General features: G+C 35.5%; 3 protein-coding genes across 11 annotated transcripts; 1 reads left to right on the forward strand and 2 right to left on the reverse strand.

The window, feature by feature from the left end:
• Positions 1–4,844: 4,844 nt before the first annotated feature.
• LOC110755065 (uncharacterized) lies at positions 4,845–10,355 on the forward strand. Of its 3 annotated transcripts, none has more exons than XM_088248318.1 (7): positions 4,845–5,439; positions 5,897–7,312; positions 7,409–7,674; positions 9,285–9,351; positions 9,462–9,512; positions 9,600–9,790; positions 10,158–10,355. In XM_088248318.1, exons 1-6 carry the CDS (start codon positions 5,251–5,253, stop codon positions 9,753–9,755), a joined length of 2,145 nt encoding a protein of 714 aa, XP_088104444.1. In that variant the 5' UTR covers positions 4,845–5,250; the 3' UTR covers positions 9,756–9,790; positions 10,158–10,355. The 3 variants fall into 3 exon arrangements, with proteins under 3 accessions (XP_088104444.1, XP_088104445.1, XP_088104443.1); XM_088248319.1 differs by lacking the exon at positions 10,158–10,355 and having other exon boundaries at positions 4,845–5,135; positions 5,197–5,439; positions 9,600–9,970; XM_088248317.1 differs by lacking the exon at positions 10,158–10,355 and having other exon boundaries at positions 9,600–9,970.
• Positions 10,356–10,509: 154 nt separating this feature from the next.
• On the reverse strand, positions 10,510–17,425 carry LOC110755063 (protein FAR1-RELATED SEQUENCE 3). 7 transcript variants are annotated; one of them, XM_088248315.1, is made up of 8 exons: positions 17,205–17,425; positions 16,493–16,573; positions 14,088–16,319; positions 13,827–13,916; positions 12,941–13,090; positions 12,190–12,248; positions 11,056–11,171; positions 10,510–10,848 (listed from the first exon to the last, which is right to left on the reverse strand). In XM_088248315.1, the coding sequence occupies exons 3-7, from the start codon at positions 16,308–16,310 to the stop codon at positions 11,105–11,107; spliced, it is 2,589 nt and encodes an 862-aa protein (XP_088104441.1). In that variant the 5' UTR covers positions 16,311–16,319; positions 16,493–16,573; positions 17,205–17,425; the 3' UTR covers positions 10,510–10,848; positions 11,056–11,104. The 7 variants fall into 7 exon arrangements, with proteins under 7 accessions (XP_088104441.1, XP_088104440.1, XP_088104442.1 ...); XM_088248314.1 differs by having other exon boundaries at positions 14,088–16,379; XM_088248316.1 differs by having other exon boundaries at positions 14,088–16,409.
• A 665-nt stretch (positions 17,426–18,090) lies between these two features.
• LOC148296492 (uncharacterized) lies at positions 18,091–18,940 on the reverse strand. The gene is made up of 2 exons (XM_088248543.1): positions 18,208–18,940; positions 18,091–18,113 (listed from the first exon to the last, which is right to left on the reverse strand). The coding sequence occupies exons 1-2, from the start codon at positions 18,938–18,940 to the stop codon at positions 18,091–18,093; spliced, it is 756 nt and encodes a 251-aa protein (XP_088104669.1).
• Positions 18,941–20,774: the final 1,834 nt, after the last annotated feature.

Here is a 20,774-nt window from a genome sequence, read left to right on the forward strand (position 1 = left end):
CTACAATAGATGTAAAAGAAAAGAGTTAATGACTGAAATAGTCCTCAACTATTGCTCCAGTATCATTTTGGTTCATTAACTAAAATTTTCATTTGAACCGTCCTACAATAGATGTAAAAGAATACCGTTAAAGTCTGTCAATTTTATTGTTAAATTGAGAGGTAAAAATGTCTATATGAATTAAAATAATAACATATAATTAAAAATTAAAGGAAACTATTATAAAACTTAGAAAATTTTAAAAAATTGAATCTCACCAGCCCCATGGCTTTTTTTTTTCTTTTCATGAGACTGACCTAACAATTAATTTAAAAAATTATCTATTGTTTAAATTAATTTAAAAAATTAAAATCACATAAATATAAATATAAAATAACAAATTTTTTAAAAGAGTAAACAATAATTAAAAATTAAAGGAAACTATTATAGGAACTTGTACCTAATTTTAAAATTGAAAAAATTGAATGTCACCACCAACATGGCTTTTTTTTGCTGACATTGACTTAAAAAGTAATAATTTTTTTCTCTATTGTTTAAATTAATTCAAAATTTTAAAATCAGATAAATACAAAAATAATAACAATAAAATTGACAGACTTTGACGGTAGGACCATCTTGATATAAAAAAAAAAAGAATTGAAGGACGGTTCAAATGAAAATTTTAATTGGTTGACCAAAATGATACTGGAGCAATAGTTGGGGGACCATTTCAGTCATCAACCCTTTTTTAAATAATATTTTACTTTTTTGCCCCTCAATTTAACGGAATATTTGACTGACTTTGATGGTAGGATCGTTTTGATACCAAATGAAGAGTTGAAGGACCATTGAAATGAAAATTTTAATTGGGGAACCAAAATGATATTTGAGCAATAATTGGGGGACCATTGGGATCAATAACCCAAGAGAATATTAGACCAGCATGACAGCCATATCAACAGCAACCAAACCTTCTCCTTCTAAATATATATATATATTATATTTATTTTAATTTAAAATTTTTTTTATATCATAGACTTTTCTAGGATGTTGACTTTATGTGATGAACCCCATTTTCCCATTATCAACTATATCTTTATCTTTTACTTTCACCTAGCTATTTACCACTAGCTATAACTCGTGTAACTCGTTATTTACTTTTATGTTGCTAAGAGACAACTTGGAAGCTGTATTTAAGCGTTTGTTGACCCTATTTTTGGATTATTATTGAATTGAGTTTATTTCTATTTCCCATTTTGCTCTCTTTTCCCTTTTGAGATAACGAACCCATCAACTGGTATCCAGAGCCAAGTTGCAAATGGGAAAGCACAAACAAACTGCCGCCACGGCGGAGCTCACGACGGCAGAACTCGAACTCGAGTTTCAACGAGATCAAATGGTGAATCAAATTACGGAGGTGGTGGATTCGGTAATGTTGTTGGCATCTCGCCAAGTGGAACTTCAGAACAAAATGGGGGAAATACAGAAATTGTTGTTTGCCTTGACCACCCATCAAACCCAACAGGCGAATTTGCAGCACACCATGATGGAGGAGATCCGCTCCTTAAAAACGAGTTCGTCAAGTCCGGTCAGATATGTGCCTACTGTGGCTGACCCAACTAGATCTACACCGATTTCTTCTTTTGGAATCGTAACCGTACCCAGTTTGGCGACCCAACCACTACTGTTTGTGCAAAAATCCTCGGGGGAGAATATTCGCTTCTAGATCCTTCACCCTTTGATCTTTCTTCTTTCTCTTCCTCGATTCCTGTATAAAAGACCGGAGTAAATAGACCACACCCGGGGGGTATTGGCCAAAGGCCCCCCTATCCCTAAGTTAGTTCGAGTGTTTATGGGAAAACAATAGCTAACAAAAGGGTGCAGAGATGTATGTATGGTGTGAACAAGGTGGCCGGAGCCGTGTGGAGAAAATATGGAGAGTGGAGAGTGGAGAGGGAGATTTAGCTTCGGGTATTTTTCTCGGGTTTTAGGAGTGGGTTTAGATGTAGCTTTTTTAAAGTCCCTTTACAACCACAACTCAAATGTTTACCAAGGGATTGCCACTGTCTGGAATACCCACATATACAAATTCACCAACTGCTACTCCAATTTTTGGAACATTCGCTCATTCGATGGGAATGAAGCCAATTTTTGGAACATACACTCTCTCTAGACGGCATGAACTCCTTGTTGTCATGGGTCTGACCAGCCCTATATTTGATGGGATAAAGCAGAAACAAACAGATTGCAAGGCTGATCCTGAGACTTCTACTATCATTCAAACAATTATCAACAATATCAACACAAGAAAGAGGCCTTTTGGGGAAAGGTGAAGTGCTTTATATGTGTGGACACTTCTCTTCCTAGTAAGAGGCTTTTTGGGCAAGATAACATTAGCTTGAGCCTAAGAACAAAATCGTGAGGAGGGAGGCCCAAAGCGGACAATATCTTGCTAGGGGAGTCAGGTCGTGACAAAGGACTTGAAACAAGTAAGGACAACCTACATCAATAATAGAAACTATAATAAGTCAACCCTATATCTTTAGAGAAGGTATTCCAAAATAAAAATCTAGAGATCTCAGGTATAATGGAAAGTTGGAAACACTTAGCCACAAAAGAGGTATAAACAAAAACAAACGAAACAACTATAAAACATCCCTTAGATTCATACTGTGTTATCAGGATGGGCACCATCAGGGTGAATAGAGACGAGGACCATGTTGGGCTGATTCAAATCAACAACAAGAACTCCTCCATCATTAATGGTGTGTTTACTAATCAAGAATTGGAATTCTCGTCAGTAATTGAATTTCACTTATGAAGGATTCATGTGTTTAATTTACATCAAGGAATTGAAAAGTAAGTGGGGCCCACACAAAATTAGGAATTGAATTCTTGATTTTGGAGGAAATCAACTCTTGGGTGGGAGGTGGTATTCTAATTCCTAGAGAACTAACCCATTAGGAATTCATCTTTTTTACCCATCATATCCTCACACAATTTTCAAAATTCCAAATTTGTCATCTACTTTAACCCAACAACGAGAACATTTTAGTAATTAGTACCACTCCTATCCCAATTCCATATGATTTAGTAAACAACTTCAATAGGAATCCAAAATATAACTTCCCTCAATCCATATGGTTTAGTAAACAACTTCAATAGGAATCCAGAATTTAATTCTCCTCAATCCAACTCCTCCTCAATTCAATTCATCCTCAATTCAATTCCTCTTAATCCAATTACGGATTAGTAAACATGCCATAAGATTAAAGCGATGTGGCAAAGCTTCTTGCCAAGGCCACAACGAAGGTGCCATTCGCCAAGAGGCAGTGGGGATTTCTTCATATTTCACCAAAAATGTATATTACCATTTTTTAATCAAACCCTCAGAGCATCTCCAACAGTCTCTTCAACAACTTTGGAATTCTAAAATAAGTGAGCCACATTAGAAAAACTCTCTCCAACAACCTCTTCAACCTTAGTCATCAAAGCTGCAACCTCTTTCTCTCTCTTCAGGACTAGTAAGTTGACTTTGGCTCTTCAAACATTTAATTTTACTTTGGAAAAACAAAACCTACCTTGACAATGTTAAAAACATGCATTTTTTTTAATTTGCATATAATAAATATATAAGACATTTTTCACATGTTTTCATATTTTTCATTCTTTTCCATAATCTATATATATAAAGCAAAAGATAGAGAATTGTAAAACATTCAAAATACCAGAAAATGCCCTAGGTTAATGCGAACATTAAGAATTGAAATTATTAATTAAATGAGGATACTATGGTATATTCACACTTTTTTATATTAAAAAAAATGAAATTAAAAGAAAAATCAGATAATGAATCCTATTTTTATGGAACACAACTACCAATTATCAATTTTAAAATAATTTTTTTTTAAAAAAAGTAGTAAATAAGACTTTTCAGATTGCCACTTAGGTCAACAAACTTCAATTTAAAGAGTTTCAGTTGCGGAGCTAGCTAAGGCCCACAAGGGTCAGCTGACCCTCCTCCAATTTATGCAACAAATGCATTTGCTATGTGATATATTTGATTTTCTTGGGTTTCTTTTATAGATGACCCTTCTAACTTTCTAACTCTAGTTAATTGTTATTCTTTACTTCTATAGTTTTTCCTATATTTATCTTTACTCTATTTTTTCTTTTTAACTTCAATCTTTCTATTCTTTCATTTATTGAGTTCTCTTATAGTTTTTGTTATTGAATCAGCCATCAGTCAAGTAAATCTCTCAATACTAGCTATTCAGTTCTCTTTTGAGCAATGTATTATGATTTGATTCATGTCAAATTATTTCTTTGTAATTTATTGTGCGATGCGGGTTATGATTTTGGTAGATAACAATTAAATTATACAATAAAAAAATATTATGTTAATATTCACGGTTTTCTCAGGCTAATAATGTTGACCCTCCTTAAGAGAATTCCTAGCTACGCCACTAAAGAGTTTTATTTGCTATTACGGTTAACATAATATAGTGTACTAATTGTAATAATTGACTTCAAAATGAAGAACATTATTAGGATTTCTTTCAATTCCAGTTTTATTTTTATCCAGCTTGCTCCACTTTTCATGTAACTTTCATCCCTGTTCTGACCTGACACTCACATAAAGTGTGAGCAATTTGTTCTGTGAAACTTTATGCTTCCACGGATCTCCCTCCAAAGTCTGGACATCCGGATTGTTCTTGAAAACCTGTTCACTTGAAAAGGGAAGAAATCCTAGGGCAGTGTTTCCTAATCGTCAGATTAATCTAACGGCTAGAGATACAAAACTGTACAAATAAAAAAAAATTAAATAAAAATCGCAGTGATTAACTGTACATAGAAAATATGAACAGGCGTCAGTGGTGGAGCATAGAAAATTGCTTCCACCAAATCCAATAAACATGCCTTTTTATTCATCTCTCTCTCTCTCTCTCTCTCTCTCTCTCTCTCACTCGCTCGCTCTGTATATCAGTTTACCTCTCCGGGTAATTTTTTTAATCTGCAAAAAGAGCTCTCCATCTTTTTGTTCTTCTCCTTTGGCATTTTCCCATTTCCCCAAAGCAACCAGAGGTTAGACAGAGAGTCTGAGAAATTAAGAGGTGCTCTGAGTCAGTTGAAAATTACCCAGAAAAAAGAGTGAGGTAAAAACCACATTTACTTTGTAAAAGCTTTCTTCTTTATCTACCTTATTTTTTCTTCTAGGTACTTGTTGTAGAAAAACGAAGGGAAGAGACAAAGGGTGTGAATAGTTTAGTGATGCCGCCAAAAAATTCTCGAATGGCTGATGCCTGTAGGGCAATGAAGCCTTTTGGCATTTCCGAAGGTCAGACAAAAGCAGCGGTCAAAGAGCTTCTGAAAGTCTATGCAAACAGCTGGGAGTTTATTATTGATGAAAATTACAGACTTTTGCTGGACTTTGTTCTGGACCACAAGCCAGAGGAAAAGGTATTTGTTTTTTACCTTCTTTTTTTCTGCTTCAAATTTTAATAAGATTTTGCTTTTTAATTTTTTATTAATTAATTTAATGTTTTGTTTATGCAATGCTTTTCAAGATTTTGTTTTTATTTATTTTTCATCTATTATATATGTCATGGAAGAGAAATATTGGAATATCTATTTAAATAGTTTTTTTATTTTGTTATACTTACTGGGCATCCTTCTTTTCCCTTTAAAATGGAAAAGGAGCTTTTATACATGAATCAAAGGTGAGCATTTCTTGCTGTATTATGTATAATAATATTCTCTATGCCCTATATTCCTGTTTACTATTATTACAAATTATGGGTGGGATATTTGTTCTATGTCTTGGAGCTCTCATCAACCATGCAGAGAGCATAATGGTTTTTTTATATGATAAAACTGAAGTTTAAGTGTTTTAGCATTTCATATATTTTCGTGCCAGGGAGTGAGATCGAAGAAAAAAGAAGCTCCATCTTATGATAAAACTAAAGTTGTTGAACTTCCAACCAAGAGATATTGCACAAGGCAACAGAGGCAACAGAAAAAACAGGCATTGTCTCCTTTGGAACACTCCACATCTTGCCTTGAAAAGTCTCCATTAAAAAGGGCACGTCAGAGTAATGAGGATAATCTGTTTTCTGATTCGGAAGAATCTGAAGACTCTCAACCACTAGTAAGAAGAAGATGCCGAAGACACCAGGAAAGAGATATTTTGGACTCTGGGAATAACTTCGATCCTCTGCGTAATTGCAACACACAACTGGAAGAAAGTCTCAATCTGATAGATGAAGATAGTTCTTCAGATTTTGATGAAGACGGCTTGAAGTTGTTGGAAGTGGAATTGTTGAATACGGACAACAAAGATAACGTTTTTGATTTGCCACAGTTTGTATCTGCATCATATACTCCGAAGGGAGACCTGGAAATGTCTATGATTTGCCACTCTTCTCCACAGTCTGATTTCTGTCCTTTACATTTTGATGAAGCTCTAGAAATGGTGGAAGAGACACACATAAAATCATGTAGGGTTGAAGAATGCTTTGTGGAAACAGGAACTGATTCCACCTTTTATGAAAGTACTGCACAAGATGTTCTTGCCAGTAAATATGATCATCTAAATTTGCAAAGTGAATTAATTTTATGTAAAAATCTTATCAAGGTTATACCCCATATACCCAAACATATAGCTTTTGGTTGTTATGATGGTCTTCAATGCTTAATTGGTTTTGCAAGAAAGGATATTGAGAACATCTTTGGTGAAACCGCAAAGAGATTAAAGGTGATCCAAGGCCGTAGATCTTCAAAATTATGCAAGGTGGAGGCTGCTCATAACTACCATTCTTCACATGGAGTCATTAAATCCTTTGTTTATATTGATGACATAAGTAGAGGTGAAGAAAGAGTGAAAGTTTCCTTGGAGAATGGAAGAAATGCTGGAGATCTGCCAATCTTTTTTTACATCCCCAATAATTTAGTTTATAAGAACGCCTATGTGAAATTTTCACTTGCTCGTATATCTCATGAGGATTGCTGTTCACATTGTTTTGGGGATTGTTTGACATCACCAGTACCTTGCGTCTGTGCGGCTGAAACTGGGAGTCAGTTTGCATACACTCCAGGAGGATTCGTCAAGGAGAAGTTTCTGGAAGAATGTATATCCTTGAAGCGGGAACCTAAACAAGACCACTACTTGTATTGTAGAAACTGCCCACTTCAAAGGTCTAAGAATGAGAAGAGTTCCGTGCCATGCAAAGGCCATTTGTTGCGGAAATTTATAAAGGAATGCTGGTCTAAATGCTGGTGTAATAAGAAATGTGGAAACCGGATTGTTCAGCAAAGCATCACTGTGAAGTTGCAGGTTAGTTTGTCCTCTGTGAATTTCAAGGTCCTAGGTAATAATAACCAGATGGGTATAAATTCTAAAGGCGTGTAAGTGGTTCAATCTATGTTGCAGGTGTTTTTGACACCCGAAGGGAAAGGGTGGGGTCTTCGAACACTGGAGGACTTGCCACCAGGGGCTTTTGTTTGTGAGTATGTTGGAGAGATATTAACCAACACAGAACTACTTGAGCGAAATGTGGGAAGTCCTGGTAACAAGAATACACGCTACCAAGTTCTACTAGATGCAGGCTGGGGTTCGAAGGGTGTCTTGAAAGATGAAGAGGTCCTTTGCTTGGACGCTACAGTTTATGGAAATGTTGCGAGATTTATCAATCACAGGTGTAAAATCCATACTCTTATATACCCCAGCCACTTCCTCCAACTGAGTGCTTATAGTAATTATTAGATTTATATTTCTAGTCAAAGGTGATATTGCAGAATTATATTATTCTCTTCTATATAAATTTCAAGGTTCTCTGACCAAAAAGAAGCTCAAGGTTATTACTTTCGTTGGTATTGTTTGTCTTGCTTTTCAAATTTTCCTCTCTGGGTCTTGGATTGATCACAAGCAGTTGTGAGTTTTGGATTTGTCTGCTAGTATGAAACAATTTTCTTATTCTTCTATTGTTGAAAATATTTCTGCCTCTTAGAGAATTTATATCTACTTACCCTATTATGGAAGAAGTAATTTAAGCCTAATATAAGTTGCATACACATTTATATCCGAACGCACGAAGAAAATCTGATGCACTTGGTTGCTCAACAACGATATGTTAGTTTCATGTTGTATCAGGTATCTATATTCAGTTTTAGTAATATGAAGGGTTTATTAAATATTTCACACTTTTGATATGTAAGCCATTTATGTACTTCCTCAAACAAAGAAACTTTTAGATTACAAAAATTCTAGGTTTAGGGGTTTAGTGTTTATAGAAGTATCTACTTGACGCCACCTACGAGCATCTGGGGTGTGAACATGAGCTCATCTCTGCCACTCTGCCTATCCAAACTCCCCAGTTTCTTTGTTCAGGTTTTAAGGTTAATCACAGATTGCATGCAAACTTCAAAGTTACATAATTGTCCACTAAGTTTGCATCTGCAGTAGACCTGTAAATTCAACTTTATACATTAAGCTATTATCATTTGCAATAAACTTAATGAACAGTTATTAACAAGAATCATTTAAAGTAAGTCATGAAACAATATTCTTTTTCTGCTGTCATTAAAAAATATTCTGCCTCTTCTAGGTTTATACGTACTTACCCTATAGGTGTATCTTAACATCATAGGAAGGGCATCACTTCATTCCTCAGGTTTTTGAAACATTTCAAACTGTTGAATTGGATGCTCTGTTGATAGGTTATACCATTTATCTACTCCTCAAACAAAGAAATTTTCAGATTGCATCAATTCTAGGTTTAGCGGTTTACCCTTCTTGTAGAAGTATTTTCTTGTCAATTGTCTAATTATTTGACTGTATTCCTTTACATGGTTTGCAGTTTCTTTATACTCAAATTAATTCAGCTGACCTTGTCTGCCTAAAATAACTGATTTGGTTTCATGATGCCCCTTATTAACATCTTTAAGGGTGAACATGAACTCGTCTCTGCTACTCTGCCTATCAAAACTCCCTAATTTCTTTGTTTGTTATTTAAGGTAATCTTAGATTGCATGCATGCATCAAAGTTAAGTTATTGCCACGTGCAATAAACTTAACGAACAGTTATTATACGATCACTGACGAGCATCATTCCATTTCTGTATGTATTATAAATTCTATATTAAGAGCCATGTATCTTATTGAAGCTGTCTCAATGTCATTCTGTGCCAGAATGGTTTGTATTCTTCGATATCTTGATTGATGAGAGCAGGCTAATTTGCTCCTCTCCTTGAATACTTTTTTTTGTTGCTAAAATCTTCTACTGAAACGTTTTACATTTATTGGTCAGATGTTCTGATGCTACCTTGGTAGAGATCCCTGTGGAAGTGGAGACCCCAGATCATCACTACTATCATGTATGATTTTTCAGCATTCAATGATCTCATCCCTTCGATCTTCTTTGCACTACTAGTCGAACCAATTCTTCATACAAGTAAATATGATTTCTTTTATTTATTTCATGCAGATTGCCCTTTTCACAACAAGGAAGGTTGATGCCATGGAGGAGCTGACTTGGGTAAGAGGGGGGTTCACCTGTATATGATATGTTATTAATGCGTGTTTGGCATCATCATCCAACTTTCAAATGCCTATGCTGTTTCAGGACTACGGCATCGACTTTCATGACCGTGATCATGATAGTGGCCACCCCATGAAGCCCTTCCATTGTCTCTGTGGAAGCCCGTTCTGTCGCGGTCGTAGTGATATGAAGGGTGATGTGCGCCTACTCACTTACTTCCGAAGGCGACGTAAAGTGTAGCTTCAAGCATGATGCTCTTCATGTTTCTAACATAGGTAGAATGCTTTTTTTGATTAAATTACTAATTTTAAAATCAGTTCTGCTGTGCTGTCTAATTAGTAAAATCACTCAAGCAGAATCTCCAATTTTTGCAAACATAAATTTTTCATTCCTAATCTCAGTGGATTTGGTTTATTGTAATATTAGTTTTTTTAATGCCAGTAGTCATTTGATTATTTTTTTGGTCAAAAATGGCAAAATCAGGTCCGACATGGTTTAAATGTGATATCCAGTTTATTTATATTAATTTTTTTTTTCCCAAAACCTATCAGGTACCGTTTTTGTATATATTTGTTACATGCCTCATGCATAAAATTATGTTCTTTGCTCAAGCATGAATTAATCCTGTAACTCTTGGCACAGTCAAAGGTGACCAAAAGAGTACACAATACTGTTCCACAGCACAAATTAAGGAAGCAAATGGAAGCACAAAGAGAACACAAATACAAGCCCAGCAAACACAAAAGAGGCTAACCAAGACAAAAGTTCAAAACAAGAGAAAAAGACATATTGTGATGGTTTGGTCCATTATTATGCAATTAGATCCATGTGGTTTGGACCTGATTCTATTAAAGTGCTTAGAGTTTTGACCTCATTCTATTTTAACACTTAACAGTTTGGAGTTGATTTAGTTTCAACATCCCCAAGAATATATGCAAGGCAAGACACCTGGTACTATGAATTAGCACATTATGAAATTGAAGCACCATTTGGATTTCAGATACAAAATATATGCAAGGCAAGGCTCATTGCATGTGGGCATTCACAACTAGCATGTACATACCAGCATCCAAAACAAGGTTACATGAAAACCATCTATACCTTAGCTACAACTAAACTAGATGTGGTCCAAGGAATAGAACACCTAACTACAACTAAACTAAATTTCTTCATGGAACACTGGCATCGTACGCCCATGGCCATAGTCCAACATATCTTCACTTCTCTATCGCTTGCGCCTTTTATACAGAGATAGCCTAGATTCGATTATTCGTTTTGGAGGTTGGCAAACGAATAAGTCTTCTTTACAGACTTCATATCAGAATGAAGCTCGCTGTGTTCAACATGGAATCATGATACAATCAGCAATCATAACTTTATTTGAGGACCATATATATCTTATTTAAATACGAAAAAAAAAGATTTCTCCCAAAAAGTTCATTATACAATTGACGAGCAGTTAGCATACAGAAGAAATACATAAGAATGAAATTATGTAAATGCTAAATTGGTAAATTGCCTAGTCTCCTAGTATGCTTACATTTGTCATAGCTGCTCACGGATGTAAGCCATTGATTTCAACATGGAACCTAGTGTATCTCTGGACACTTGAAACTTGACCTCCGTTTCTCCAGAAGTTGTCTTTGTATCTTGAAGCTGAGAAACCACAATAATGTAGATACATTGAACACTAATTATGACAAATTTAAGTATAAAAAATAATAATTTCATACAAAATTGGATTACTTTAGAATAATAATGAATGTTGAATACAAAGGATTCCTATGTTTGAATTTGCAGAGCCATGCATTTCTTGCTGTGTTTCCAAGCATCCTTAGTTTACTCCCAAAATTTCTAGACAGCAGCATTCCAATCCGAACAAATAGCATGAAACACCCAATCCCTAAACTCAAGAGGAAACTGAAGCCCAAAAGAATGCCCAAAAGTGAACTCTGTCCCACAAATGGTCTGTATTGTCCTCCTTGCATCTTCAAAAATCCTTCAAATCCTCTCCATCCATACCACCCACAATATTGTCAATGCAGCACAGCTTCCTATCACCATACCTCTTTTCCTCCCTCAAAAACAGCTCATGAATGGGGTGGCGCCCCACCATTCGTGTGCTTCTCTATTCATTAAAAACTATTATGCTTTGAGGATGGAAAAAAGCTACAAGTTATATGGGACTTGGGTCCAATGAAAATCTGTGGGGTGGTTTGGATGGAAAGGAATACAAGGATGTTTTAGGATATTGTCGGATGTGAACCGAGAAGCTGCAGTTTCTTCTTTGGGTTTTCTATTTTTTTGGGCTGGTTATGTTGCTATTTGTGGTTGTCTATTAGTATGTTTTTGTCTTATTTTGACCTCTGGTTCATTGTACTTCTATTTAAACCTTTCCATTACACATTTCTTCTGTTTCGTTTATTAAAGAAACCAAAATGATTTCAACAGATATCTAAATTGTCTTCAAGGACTTAGAAAGTTTATAGTAGATGTGCCTTGTCTCCTTATGATAATAATTAAAGAGTTTACAACAGACTTAGTTTGATCACATTGTACTTCCAGCATGAAATAGAAATTCCAGTCTAATAATAAAGGGAAAACATTTGCCACGTTCCTTTGTTAAAGAATGGTATGTATGAGCATGCAATTTTAGTCATTGACTACAAATTACCTAACGCCCAGTGCAACAGACTGTAAGCATTGCTGATTCATCAAAACATCATCATTCAACTACAGCAGGACAGAAGGCATTTTAAAAGTGAACAAATGAAAAGAGTAAGAATAGCAGTAATACTATTACTACTAATGGAAATTGTTATAGTAAATATTGTTTTGATGAGTTGCACCTGCTACCTCTAAGGAACATCTGCACCTCGCCCCTCATTGGAAACAGAACTTAATGCCCATCATTAATAACTTAATAAGCATACTGCAATCCCAGAGTAATAGGAAACACTACTCTCAGTATGTTGTTCACGGACCCAGAAAACACCCCAAGCTTAGTATTTCCTTCCTCAATACCCTCTTGGTATAGCTTTTCACACTCTAAAGTCCACTTATTTCCCCAACATTTTTCCAACAGGAAATCCATATATCCTTACCTCCAGGCTCCAGCCCAGATAATTCCTGCAGCTTACTTTGTTGAACTTAACCCATAATCTCTTTTGAAAGATACTCAATAGTGCACTTTACCCCCATAACCTTTAAACAGGCCTATTAATCCAGAAATCTTCAGTTATAAACTCACTCAACCACCTATACTGACTATAGATAGCTCAATTCAAATTCCTGTCACAAGTCTAACTGTGATGCCAATCCAATTGCAAAAATTACGGTGAAACCCAAGAAATTTCATTGTAAATACCTTAACACAAGGGGAAAAACTGTGATACGAAAGAGGTTGAAACTTTGGGTTTGCATACCTTCAAATTGATGACAGCAACTCTGTTGGCTGGTGCAGAGAGCTGCTGACTGATATAGGCCATCGATCTTAACATAGGCTCAAGTGTAACTCTTGTTAGCCTAAATTGTACCTCTGTCTCGCCTGCAGGGTTCTTGCCATAATCTTGGAGCTACAATAGATGTAAAAGAATATTAGAACAGCAAGACAGCCATATCAACAGCAACCTAACCTTCTCCTTCTAAAAAAATAAAATTATATAGTTATTTTAATTTTAAATTTTGTTATTGGCCTGGGTGGAGACTACGTGATAGGGGATAGCCTTTACAGTAAAGAGCTAGTACCAGGCTATAGACGTCAGTGGTCCAAATTCAGCTATTATGCTTGAGTAAATTATTTGTAAATGTAAAACGACAAGAATAATCATTATTTTGTTCTTAAAGGGTTCAAATGGAAACTGCATGAATATTTAAATGGTTTCCAAAAGATGCTAAATCACCTCTGAACTAAAGTCACATTAGGTTAAAGAGAAGTACTCGCCTAAGTAACTTAAGTTGAGGGACAAGTGAGGACAATGGATTCAATGATTGGATACGCAACTGTTGATAATCAATAACACAAGGGGAAAAATTGTGCCTCACGTATCACTCAACTTAAATCACTCAGGTTGAGGAACAAGCAGGGACAATGCAATGATTGGATTTGACACAATTCTTGAGATCAATAATTCATTGAAGTGAATCTAGCTTGTAAATGCATTGTGCCTCACTTATCCCTTAACTTAAATCCCCCATCACTTCTAATATTTAAAGTAGCATGAGAACTCTTAAGTGAAATTAAAGATAACTCAAACATACAAGATAGTAAAGTTGGAAAATTCTACACATATACAGAAGAGACATGCATACCTTCAAGTTGATAACGGCCACTTTCCCAGCTGATGTTGAATTCTTATTTTCTATGATCCATGCCATGGACTTGAAACAAGTAAGGACAACCTACATCAATAATAGAAACTATAATAAGTCAACCCTATATCTTTAGAGAAGGTATTCCAAAATAAAAATCTGGAGATCTCAGGTATAATGGAAAGTTGGAAACACATAGCCACAAAAGAGGTATAAACAGGAACAAACGAAACAACTATAAAACCTCCTTTAGATTCATACCGTGTTATCAGGATGGGCACCATCAGGGTGAATAGAGACGGGGGCCATGCTGGGTTGATTCAAATCAGCAACAGGAACTCCTCCATCATTAAGATTAAAGCGATGTGGCAATGCTTCTTGCCAAGGCCACAACGAGGGGGCCATTTCGCCAAGAGGCAGTGGGGATTTCTTCATATTGTCTTCTTGTATATTTCCACTGGCCTGAGAACTAGGAGGTGTGACTTTAGCAACGTTTTTCTTCACAACAGAAATCTTTTTCCCACCCTCTCGTAGAGCACTCATTGCTGCATTGTAAGTCTCCACAGCAATTGCCCCTTCCTCTGCATATTTAATGGCTTCCCGACATAAATTGTTAAAGCGCATGTTTAGTGTTTCAATACCTTGGTTCTCTGAACTCTGTTCATCTAGTCCAACCCCAGATTTGGCATTTCTTGTCCATCGCTTCAATATGTAATGTGGTGGAAGGGTGAGAACATTTGTCACCGTGAAGACAGTCAAAATATGTCTACAGAGGATACCCGAATATTCAAACATCTGACAGCTGCAGCTTGCTTTCATCTCGGAGACATTTAATGTGACCATATATGCCTTGTCATCATGTTCATATTTTGCAACCCTGTATTTACTAACCAGTCCATCACCCTCAATTTTATTTGCAGTATAAACAAATGTTTCTACCAATTCCTCTTGAAACTTTGCGAAAACCTTTTTGGTATACAGGTTAGCTGCCTGTTGTTCCATTGGTGATGGTGTCTTTAGTACTGGTGTTGTGCACATTGTATCATAATCTGCTTCTATTTCTTTTTCTAATGAAAGTTCTAGAGCCCTTTCGTACTGCTTAAAAAACAGAGGTATACTTGTTTGTTGATTCACATAGCCATCAAAGAAAGAACTAACACCTTGGTTTGAGAAAATTGCAGCAAAGAAAGTACCACGAAAATAGACAGGGGCCCATTGCTTTCGAGCATTATACACTGCCTGCAGCCAGTCATTCCTTAGAAGATCGTATCTCTCAAGAAGGGACGCCCATGATGATTCGAAATCCTCAATTGTCTCTGAAAAGTTGATGCAGCTATATAGCTCTCCGTATAAGGAAGGATGAGCAAGATATGTATGAGCCAGTCGTTCTTGTCCTTCTCTTAAAATATGCCACTTGCATATGCAGTGCCGCGTTTGTGGAAATACCTGAGCAACTGCTATTTGTATGGCTCTATCTTGGTCTGTAGTTATAGACACAGGAGGCTTATCATTCATGGCAGAAAGCCATGTCCTAAACAGCCAAGTAAAGGAAGACTCGGACTCATCTAGAAGTAATGCACAACCAAACAATACCATCTGACCATGATGATTTACACCAGTGAAAGGAGCAAATGGGACTTGGTACTGATTTGGTCGATACATTGTATCAAAAATTACAGCATCACCAAAGTTATTATAAGCTGTCCTAGATCTTGCATCAGTCCAAAAGACATTAGTCATTCGGTTCTCATCATCAAGTTGGATAGCATAATAGAAGCCAGGGTTTTCAGCCTGCATCTTCTTGAAATAGTTAAGAAGATTTTGAGCATCTCGTCCAAGTGTTCTCTTTCGGCTAGACGGCCTTATATAGTTAACAGGCCCAAGATTCCTTGCAGGGTGATTTGGTTCTACAGGGGAGACACTCCTACCTCCACGATTGGGTTCATAAGAGACATGATTACCCTCTGTGGCAAAGTAAACATCAGTAGTGGCATCCAAAGTCTCAGCTGTATTCTTTGTAGCACCAGCAAAGTGCCTACGGGGTCGAAGGTAATGGACCTTACTAGGACTTACCATTGAATGGTTGTGGTCCTCAACAAACTTCGTCGCAACCCAACTGTTTGCACCCTTTCTCTCTATACGTAGCATGGCATTGCAGCTTTCTACATTCTTTCTTTTGAATACCTCTCTCGAACATGCAAAGTCCCATGTCACAATTGGTCCATCAGGCTTAGTACGACTGAACTGACCAACGTGTGTGCTAAAACCTACATGCCTGGAATATGCATCATAAAGAGTCTTGGCAGCCTCCTCTGATTCGAATTCCATTCCCACATGTGGCTTAGTATTCCCATCATCCTGAATACTTATTTCCCTCCCTGTAAAATTTTGATTTACATTCTGCTTTTCACCTGGTTCAGTGTTTTCTTCCATGTGATGTTCCATGTTTTCCCCCTCAACATCTACCACCACTTCAGTGTCCATGACAGTTTTCTGAAAGATATGAACAACTATATCATTCCTTTTGGGCTGACTATCAAGAGTTCCTCATGGCTATCCCCACCGAAGCGTCAATAAAACAAGCTGATTAAGTATACAAAAATATCTATGAACTAGAGCTAACTATTATATAAAAAGTTCAAACAAATAAAAAGAAAAAAGATTACCGAGATCCAAAAGCCAAGGAGTAAGTGGTTGTTCACCAATAGCCTGCTCAGGAACACTCAATGGAAGGAGAAGAGCAAAACCTAGCTGCAAATAACCAAACTTTAAGAAATATCCTGATAAATACTTCATGTTGCGCAATCCAATTTTACGTTTCCACGTGTTTAACATGAATTCTTGCCAATGTACCATTTCTAACATGACATGATCATAACACAATTTGAGAAGGACTTGAGGTGCTGCATTGCATACCTTTGTATGATCTTAGAAGTGCCAAAATCTTTGTTTAATATTTTGTTTAAAAATTAAAAATGTTCAGGTCTGTTAGAGTAATTCCTGATTTCTTTGGTTTACAGAAAAGAAAATTCAATAACAAAGGAAGAAAAAGAGAAAGCCATTCAGCATAATTCATTAGTTTTTGTTTTAGTTTAAACTAATTCGTAACATTTGGCAACCACACAACAGAGTACCACTTTTCTATTTCTTCTTTACCCAAAACCATGACAACTGCACAATTCCCATCAGCACTAAAACCACTCACCATACAAGCATCAAACAATATCCCAACCCATGTTTTCCATTTCCAAAATTAAAGTAACATTCACTTCTGTAATCAGTTCAAGAACCCAGAATGTTGCTAAAACCAAACAAAAGGCTTTCAACAAAATGGGATCAAATGGAGCAAAGAAATATGCATAAAAAGTAAAGCCTCACCTGGTTTCTTCAAGCTTCAATTTCCGATTGGGAATCCAAGTGCCATTGTGGTTTCAGTGTTCAGAGCATGTGTTTTAGGGTTTGTCAATTTGGAGGTAAGTGAGAGTTTACGAGCATAGAACTCCAATTTTTGTTCTGAAGGAGTAGCCGAGTGACTGAGTCTGAGTGCATATACCCCAAACCCAAACCCAGACCCAGAAAAGAGGCTGTCGTCTTCGTCTCTACCTTAATTTTCTTTTTTACTGTTTTTCGGTTGACATTTTCACTTCCAAATTTTTCTTTTTTACTGTTTCGTAATTGTTACGTGTACGTATGGTGCACGTGCAACTGCGTTGCCAACTTGGGGAGTCCAGATCTGCTGTTCTTATTTTCCCTATGCCCTCTTTGTATCCTTTCTCAAGCATATATATCGATGATAATTTCGTATTTTTTCATGTGACGATATCGTAGTTTTTTTTATTTTTCCGCGAATTTATCGAGGTGATATTTTGCAACATTTAAAGGTTGAACTTGGTTAATTTATTGCCGAAACTATCGAAATTTCGCCAATATCTCGTGAGAATTTTGTCAAATTTTCATGCGTATACGCTAACAATTTGATAGCAATCTAACTCACGCAAAGGGCCGGCCCTGGGTGATTTAAGGCACAGGGCCAAAGTTTAAGAATGTGCCCTTTATCAACAAATAAATAAATAAAATTACAATTTTTTTTATCAAATAATAAATTTTATTAAAATTATAAGAGTTTACAACCGATAATATAGAACACTTTGGGTCTCATTAAAACCTTGTTTGAGGAAAACCTAATGGGAACAAAACCTCAAACGAAGGAAAAAGAGTACCTGATTGAAAACATTACAATCAACAACAAATTAACTTGCATGTCCTATGCTTCACCTTCATATGCACCTACAAAATAAAAATAGCAATGAAATCTTAATCATAAAAGATCATTTAAAATGTCTTCTTGTTGTAGTTTTAGAAGCAAAATCATCAATTATACTGTTATATTTAATGTTTTCCAACATATCTCTTTCAATGCATAATATAGCTAGTCCATTTAGCCTATCTTGAGTCATGGTGGTCCGCAAATAAGATTTTAATAATTTTAATTTAGAAAAACTTCTTTCAGCAGATGCCACAGTCACAGGTATAGTCAGTAATATCCTATAAGCAACCATTACATTTGGAAACATATCCACACTCTTTACAAATTCTAGAATTTTAATGGATGTCCATGGTTTATCTGTTTCAATTGCTTCACTTGGTAACATCCCTTGCAACACCTGTAATTCTAACTCTAAATCTCTTGCATCAATATCAGTATCATTGTCATGTTTTGAAGCATTTTCAAGATTCACACAAGAGCTTCTCAATTCATTTTCATCCAAAGAAGTCAATTTTGCAGCATCAAATAAGAACCCAAAAATAGATTCAAAGATATGCAATTGTTCAAACCTACTTTTCAATTCACCAAGAGCAATATCCACTATGACCAAAAAGTAATCAATTCTAAAGGATTCTTCAGATGATTGTTGTTCCCTCTCATTATTGGAAATCTCATCAAAATGTCTCTTTCTACAGGTTTGACGTTTTTTAAGAAATACAAGCTCAATTTCCATATCTAATGCAATTACTTTAGCATCATTCATGGCAGAAGTAAACCCATTTATCCTATAGTTTTCAAAAAATAAAACAAGTCCTTCTAATTGTTTTACACCAACATCAAGACGCATGTCTTCAGATTGTAATTTTTTACTAACTAAGTTAATCTTGTGCAAAATGTCATACCAAATAACCAAGCTTAATATAAACTTGAAACTTGAAAGCTCTCCTGATGCTAAACTTTCAGCATCCCTACTCAATTTAGCATCTTCACTAATTTCAGCTAATTTAAATAAAGCTTCTCTAATTTTAGAAGCTTGAGATTTTATTTCTTTAACACTTTCTATGTGACTTTCCCAGCGTGTAGTTGACAGTGATTTCAAAGTTAAACCATCAATATAATCAAGTAACACATTCCACCTTTTTGTTGAATTAGAGAATACCGTATATATGCATTGACATGCTCCAAAAAAAGATTTTGCTTTGACACATGACTTGGCCATATCACAAAGTACTAAGTTAAGACAATGAGAACCACATGGAATGTAAAACGCTCTAGGATTTATATCAAGTAATCTTTTTTGTACACCCATATTTTTCCCTTTCATATTTGATCCATTATCATAGCCCTGCCCCCTTACATCATCAATATTTAGTTCAAGCTTTTTTATTACATCTTGCAGTTCATTAAAAATTCCTAATCCAGTTGTATCTTAGACAATTAGAAACTCTAAAAAGTACTCTTCTATATTTATCGGAGTACATGAAACATCTACACACCTTAATATTAAAGTCATTTGCTCTTTGTGACTTGCATCAGGAGTACAATCAAGAATCACTGAAAAATACTTTGCCTCTTTGACTTTTTTAATGATTGTTTGTTTAACATTTGATGCTAAAATATCTATCAACTCATTTTGAATTTTATGGCTAAGATAATGATAATGAATTTTCTTATCTTGAATGAGACGAAAATGATGTTGCATTACTGGATCAAACTCTGAGATCATTTCAAGTAGGCCTAAAAAGCTACCATTGCCATCTTCAAAAACTTTTTCATTTGTTCCACGGAATGCCAAATTATGTGTAGCAAGACATTTCACAACAGCAATGATTCTGACCATAACATTTTTCCAGTGCAATGTGTCTTTCTTGATTAGCTCCTGTAGTTTTTTTATCAATTGTTTGACTTGTTTTCAATCCTATTTGCAATTCAACACAAGACCTCAAGTTAGTAATGTGTTCAATACTTTTTTCATGTTGTTTAAGCTTTTCACTAAGATGTTTCTAGTCTCTAAATCCTTCACTTGCTAACTGACTTCTAGCATGCATTGTTTTAAACAGCTTACAACAAAAACAAAACACTTTATCTAACTCCTTTGGGTACACTAACCATTTTCTATCATGAGTCTCCCATTTGGTAATGTTTGAAGATAAAATTGTAAGGAAAAATGTCTGCATTGTTCAACATACCATTTAATGCTAACAGCAGCTTATCCACCAAGGCGGATGATTTTTTTGTCATTTCCTTATTTCTGTTAAATTTATCCACACCAATTATATGCTTTTGTCTTACAAAATATTTCTCACAATTTCCCTTTATCTCTTACTACATTAAAAATACCTCTAGTTGAAGCTGATACTATTATTATGTTTATGTTCGTAAATACTTAAAACTCTTATTATTTCTCAGCGAGCCTCATATGCAATCTTAGTCACATAAATCCACCATACAATTACATTTTATCAATTTCTTTGGTTAAATTGTTAGATAATTGATTAAACAAGCATGTCTCTAGTTTTCGTTCAAAATTTCCACATTTTCTAATAATTTTCATGGGTTTTCACCAATTTTTAATGATATTGATCCCTTTCGGATATTTTCATTGATATTTCTACATTTTGGACAATCGATATTTCCCAAATTCTTGATATTTAATTCTTTAATTAAACCTGAGAAGAAGA

The sequence above is a fragment of the Prunus avium genome, chromosome 2, assembly GCF_965620075.1.
Source record: "Prunus avium chromosome 2, drPruAviu1.hap1.1, whole genome shotgun sequence".
Taxonomy (NCBI): Eukaryota; Viridiplantae; Streptophyta; class Magnoliopsida; order Rosales; family Rosaceae; genus Prunus; species Prunus avium.